This window comes from Eupeodes corollae, chromosome 1 (assembly GCF_945859685.1).
Source record: "Eupeodes corollae chromosome 1, idEupCoro1.1, whole genome shotgun sequence".
NCBI classification, from domain to species: domain Eukaryota; kingdom Metazoa; phylum Arthropoda; class Insecta; order Diptera; family Syrphidae; genus Eupeodes; species Eupeodes corollae.
In genome coordinates, this window is record NC_079147.1 from 80,694,475 (window position 1) to 80,701,321 (window position 6,847).

General features: G+C 35.9%; 1 protein-coding gene across 1 annotated transcript; it reads right to left on the bottom strand.

The window, feature by feature from the left end:
* Nucleotides 1–1,747: 1,747 nt before the first annotated feature.
* LOC129940702 (abnormal spindle-like microcephaly-associated protein homolog) lies at nt 1,748–3,160 on the bottom strand. The gene has a single exon (XM_056049131.1). It carries the CDS (start codon nt 2,646–2,648, stop codon nt 2,277–2,279), a length of 372 nt encoding a protein of 123 aa, XP_055905106.1. The 5' UTR covers nt 2,649–3,160; the 3' UTR covers nt 1,748–2,276.
* Between the last annotated feature and the right edge of the window lie 3,687 nt (nt 3,161–6,847).

Below are 6,847 nucleotides of genomic sequence, written 5' to 3' on the forward strand. Positions count from 1 at the left end.
TTCGATTTCCAATCCAAAGATCCTGCAAAACCCCAAGAAAACCAAATCGACACCCACCATCTTTTCATCGATTTCAAGGCCGCATATGATAACATTTACAGTGACGAGCTGTATAAAGTCATGTCTAGTTTAGACATCCCTCGTCAAACTCGTCCGCTTCTCCATAAAGGTTGGAAACAACTTAACAGAACCTTTCGATATCAAAAAAGGTTTTTGACAAAGTGATACGCTGTCATTTGATTTTTTTTAACATCGTGCTTGAAAGAATAGTGAAGAGCTCACATGTCAACACTAGAGGCACTATCTCTCAAAAGTCTGTCTGGCATATGCTGTTGACATTGACATAATCGGAAGAACTCAGCGTGATGTCAATGGGGCTTTTGTGAGTATTGTGTCATAGGCGGCGAAAATGGGTTTAATAGTTAATGAGGGCAAACAAAAGTACATGTTGTCGTCCAGAAAGGACCAACAACACCGATATCTTGGTCAAGACGTCACCATCGACAGACGTAACTTTGAGGTAGTCAAGGGCTTCGTTTACCTAGGCTCCGCTGTAAGTTAAGAAAGCAATTGAGTTGAAAAGTCCTATCTCGAAGAAGCAAAGTGTCGCTATATAAGACCCTCATCCCCGTCCTGCTATTCGGTGCAGAAGTATGGACAAAAGTGGATGAAAGTTCTTCGTGTGATCTACGGTGCCGTATGCATCGAAGGAGACTGGAGGAGAAGATGGAACGACGAACTATACGGGCCCTACAGCGACGTAGACTTAGCCAGAAGGCTAAAAGTCCAACTACTAAGATGGCTGGGTCACGTAGAGCGGCTAATCAGATACTAAAAACTTGCCTTACTTTCATGTCCCTTATGCCGCCTGAACCTGCCCAATGTAATATCTGTTTTCAAAATCTTAAAGGTCTTAAGTCTATTTTTATTGTGTTTCAGGAAGCGGATTTTTAAACCTGCAATCTTTGTTTCAACAAAATAAAGAAGGTTATGAAGATACAGCTTTCACTTATTATAGTAAAATATCTTAAGTTGACATACCTAAGCGATTTGCTTTTCTTCTGATATTTTACCAAAATCATCTCTACACATTATTTGATTAATAAAATAATTTGATACATAAAACAAATCATTCTATACTTAGGTTGTTTTACCTTTTGCAAAACTCTAGGAATTAAACTTCAGCTATTTTAAAAAACTAACTTATTACTTTTTTATTTTAAAAGATTTATTACCGAGAATATGAAATTTCCTTCATTGTTTTGAATAGAATACAAAAGGATAAATAGCTAAAACCACTTAAGTCGACTTAAGACCCCTTACCTTTTGAGCAAAGGCATATTTTCTTTTTAAATAAATACATATATTTCTCTCTATCAACATGAATAAAGGCATAACATGTATCGAAGCATAAACGGTTTTAATACCATTAAGTGTGTTCACATTATTCCCCCGTCACACGTAATCCATTTTATATTTTTTAAACTATTTATTATTTTCACTCTATTTCAAAAAAACTCTACTCGTAATGTGTACGAATTTAAATACAATTATTGTTTGTAGCATTTTACCCCCCAAACGACGAATATAAAAGAACACCTACAGATTTTCACGGTGTCTGAGCAGTTCTGGAAAATGACTTGAAGGCTGAATGAAAATAATACTTGTTTTGTTATTAAATACCATTCGAAAAAAAACAACTCCACTGTTTTGTCAATTTCCCAAGAAAGAACAACACTTGTTTTAATTTTTTAACATTTTTCTATATTTAATTATTCTTAAATTCTAAGATAATATTGTATTACACTTGTTTTTGTTTTACTTTTGCTTATAATTTAATTTTAAATCTAAAGGAATATTTGTTCATTCTTTTGTTTGTTTTTACCATAACCGTCTTCAATTATTTACTTATCTTTTCTTTAATATGACAAAACAAAAATTAACTTTAATTGAAATCATCGCGTTTTGCATAAATTGTTGATGTATTTATAAACAAATAAAATAAAACTTAGCACCTTGCGATTAACAGCTTTTCAATATCAGAAGATCTATATAATTTAAAAATACTTAATTTTGTTTAACATCTTACATTTTGTTTGTTGTTTGTTTGATTTAACACTTAATCATATGTTAATTATAGTTTATCTATGTTAGTTTTTAATCACTGCCTATAATTTATTTTGTTCACTCGCACTGCACAAACTTCCATACCTTGCAACAATTGACTTCCATAAAGAAGCCATACTTAATTTAGAACGAAATGCCGTTTGTATTTTCTATTTCTGTCGCAGCTTTTGGGCTTCCTTGCGTGCCTTGAATCCTCGAAAGCTTGCCTGGATTTTGGTAGCGGCGTCAGTTGCCATTTTTTGCTTCTTTCGTACGAGAAATCCTCGAACGTTGGCTTGGATTTTGGTTGCACATTTGTCTTCAACGGATGAACCCTCACTTCCGCTGCTGCGTTCATCGCGCAAATGGGCCGCGTTACCGTTATTGGTGGTCATATTTTGAATGGCTCGATAATATCCGTTGGATGGTCTTTGACGGCGAAGTTGTTTGCGGACGCGATATCCTCTGAAACCGGCTTGGATTTTGATGGCTGCGTTTTCCTCACTTGGCGATGAATTGGGTGAACTTGGATGAATGTGCATTTCTGTTCCCGTTTGTGAGAAGTGATGAATCGTTTGCTGAGTGAACGGAGCGATGTTGAAGTTGTAAAAAATAAAAACTGCGATCTTTTATAGGGATGGCGATCAAAGGCGTTACAAAACCGATCGAGGCGATTTCCAACTTGCGACTGAAGAAATCTCGAGAGCAAAACGATGCTTGATCTATGCCGTAAAATATCTATCTCTAGAACTTGACGATGACGAAGTGTTTGAACGATGCTGGCGCTGATCTCTGCTATTTATCTAAGTCCGTTCAAGTCGAGCGAATATACTTGTATCTATAGATATTTTTGTATTACTAAACGGCGCTGACGGCGGCGGTGAATGGCGCGGTAAGAGATGGCGTATATTTACGTAGGTATAGTTAGACGGTGCAATGCACAATATGTCGGCCTGTCAGGTTATTTAGGAGAGAAATAATTTGAATCTGCGCTGCGGCGGGCGTTCGTGTTTGGTTTGTTGTGTTACGGCGGATGCCTGAGCGCGGAATATACTCGTGCCGGGGCCAGTGAGATGCTCTTATAGGCAACGATGCGATGGCGATGATCGGACGGAGCATGCCAGAGGCGGCGCACTCATCGTATGTTATTTTTCTATTTTTCTGTTCTTTTTTTTATAATTTTATTTGGGTTTGTGTTTTGCTGGCTTTGTTTTATTTAATTAATTTTTCTTTTTATTTATTTTTATTTTATCTTTCATCATTCAATTTCTTTTCCTTCGTTCATTTGAATTGAATATGTCGATGGGGATGATGATGTCGGGGTGGAGGGTGGAGGTTTGGTGATTGGTGACGGTGAGTAAGGTGCTGTAGCGGTTGAATGAGTGATGAATTAAAATTGAAATAACATCACTGGGTGGTGGCGGGCGGTCTTTTGGAAAAGCTGCGGGACTTGGTAGCGCATCAATCTCCTCTATACCTTGTTAGCATCCCTTTTAAAGTGAATATTGCTATACTAAAGCTTCGCCAGCAGGGGGCAGCTCTGAGGGTGATGCTCTGTAATAGACTTGTGTATAAAACAATTCCATTTCTTTGTTTAAATAATATTTTACATTTGAAACAAAAAATAAAAAACAAGACACTATGGCCACAAACAAAACACCTAACCCGGATGGTTAACCTCGATGAGGTGTTGAGGTGTTATAGGACTTAATTCTGTATGCAGACTTTATGGCCTCCTGGCTTTGCGATTCAGAACGCCCATTTTTGTATAAAACCTATTTATTTACATTTTATATACATACATTCTCGGTTTGTTTTGATATTGTTTTTAAAAAATGTTTAGCAATTTTGTAAACAGAAATGTAAATAATACTTGCAGTACGGAATTGAGGAATTCGGGGAGGGGGGTTAGTTTATACATAGATATACATATATGTTCTTATGTACTCATATATGATGCGTATTTATAGACAATTTAGATGTTTGTTTTTGTTCATATTTATGGGTGATGCACACTGTACAGCACATACAATTTAATATTTTAGGCTTTAATTGCTTTTACATCATGTTGATTGTTGATTGGAAAAATTTGTATTGTCGTTTAACTAAAATTACCAGCAATTAATAATTTTATAGATATGTTTTATTAGGTAATTATATATGTGGGATTTTATTGTCATTTTTTTCTTTTCATTTTTCAATTAGTTGCTCATCAGTGAAATATCAATTTTCAGTTTTGATGTTTGCTAAGAAGCATTATTTTCAGTTCAATGAAATCTTTAAAGAAGTTTTAGATTCCTTTTCATTTTCTTTTTGTTCGCTCTTTCAAATTAGGGAGGTATATTTTATCTTTTTATTTTATATTTCACAGATTTAAAAAAAAAAAGCATATTGCAGATAAATGATTGAAAATCTTCAAAAACAATATAATCAGCTAAATATTAAAGTAGATGAAATATCGAATCATTTACATATTCAGCGAAAACAAACCAGGAGCGTAACAGCGATCTCAAAGTCTACAATACCGCATCTAATAACCAGGCAAATAAACGAAAATGCGAAACTTAACACAAGCTTAAATTTTTTTTTGCAGTCTTGTTATCAGTTTTCAACATTAATTCACGTGGGCCCTAAGGCCCACATAAAATCTCTTTAATGTACAAGAACTAACTACCATAGCAGCGTTGCAGTGACGAAGAATTGTGGACATTGGTTCAAAGTGCCCGTAATTAGTGCGGTGGTGAGGGATATAGAAAAGGGAAACAGATCGCAAATTTCGAGGGTTGGTGTTAAGATGAATATCACTCAGGAGTGCCGGGGAATCTATATTGCCCATTAACAGTTGGTGAGCAAATAATATATCAGCGTTTTTGCGTCTAATATATAAGGGCTGCAAACCTATCAGTTTTAGTCGATCGGCATAAGGAGGCAAGTTGGATGTATCATCCCAGGGGAGGCCACGTAAGGCAAATCGAACGAAACGTCTTTGAACATTTTCAATTCTGAGTGAATGGTTTCCATAAAAGAGAGACCATACGTATTCAAGATGAGGACGGACTAGGGAAATGTAAAGCGCTTTAGTAACATAGTGGTTGGAAAATTCTTTTAAACACCTCTTAATAAAACCGAGAGATCTATTAGCTTTATTAATAGTTTGGTCAAAATGGGAATGAATTCAGGTTTTTGTCACACATAATACCAAGATCTCTAATAGAATCAACTACGTTGACGGCGTCATAAAGGAAGTAGTATACTCTATGAGATGGGATTTGTTTGCGCGAAAAGGTCATTTATTTACATTTACCGACATTTAACTCTAGGAAATTATGCATGCACCAAACAAATAAGGTATTGAAATCATTTTGTAAAAGTAAGGAATCAGATAGAGTAGAGATAATCTTAAACATTTTCTTATCATCCGCAAACATTAGGATATATGAGTTTTTTAATTTAAGACAGACGTCGTTAACAGATAAGACGAAGAGAAGGGGGCCAAGGTGACTACCTTGTGGGACTCCAGAAGTTGCATGTATAGGATTGGAGACTGAGTTACGGAAAAGGACTCTATAAGTTCTATTCGCCAGGTATAAATATAGATGGAAAGCCTAGAGCTCTTAGTTTGAGATATCTTATGGGATAATTTATCAAAGGCTTTGCTGTAATCAGTGTAAACAACATCAACTTCTTTGCCATTCTCAAGGGCTGACAAAACTTTGGATATAAATTCAATTAAGTTAGTCGTAGTGGATCTACCTTTAAGAAAACCATGTTGAGCGGGGAAGAATAAAGGCTTGCAATGGAAATAAACGGAATCATAAACTAAGCTTTCAAAAAGTTTTGGAATGCATGAAAGTTTAGCAATAGCTCTATAATTGTTAATTTCAGTTTTATTGCCTTGTTTATGAATGGAAAATATAGATGAATCTTTCCATATATGAGGAAACAAACCTTGGGAAAGAGAGAGTTCAAAGAGTGCAGTTAGAGGCTTTGACAGAGAATGCATACATTTTTTTAGAACAACTGATGGGACGCCATCAAGTAGTTCAAGCAGAGAATCCATGGCATTAACAGCGGCTTGGTATGCTTTAATTTGTTGGGCTGGTCGAATATAACAACAAAGGACAGAAAGACAAAACTTAGGGAGTGTAACCTTAGCTGATACACCTTCAAATTCGATTTAAGTGGGAATACGGAGTAATGAACTTTCAAAATTACTAGTGATAAAGCACACCACGACCGTGTGTATTACTCGCGTATTCCACGGCATCCAATCGATAGATGGAATAGTCGTTAGTGAAGAGTTCAGTACTAAGGATATCAGGTGTGAGGTTATTTTCGGTTAGGGCAAAGATGTCATAAGGAAGGTTTTGGGAGATATTAAAGAGGGCAGAAGTTTTAGACCTTAACCCTCTTACATTTTGATAGTAAAGGCTAAGACATTTAGGTTTAGTGGTCCTTAGGTTAGGAGCGATAGTATTTCTTCATATCTGCGCGGGATTTTTGGATATGAGATAGTCGTTTTGAAGAGATAAACGACGCAAAAGAGGTTAGGTCTTCTCTCACTTTTTGAGGAGAAATTTCAAGGCCATCATGAAATTTTAAGAATATTTCCATAAGTGCATCACGTTTGGTAGGAAGGCCTTCTTGGGAGATTAAAACCTTAATGTTTGTATTTGTTTTACCTTTAAAGCAAACAGAATCTGGTTTGTCGTGCAGGAAAGCTAGGTAAAGACGAACATTA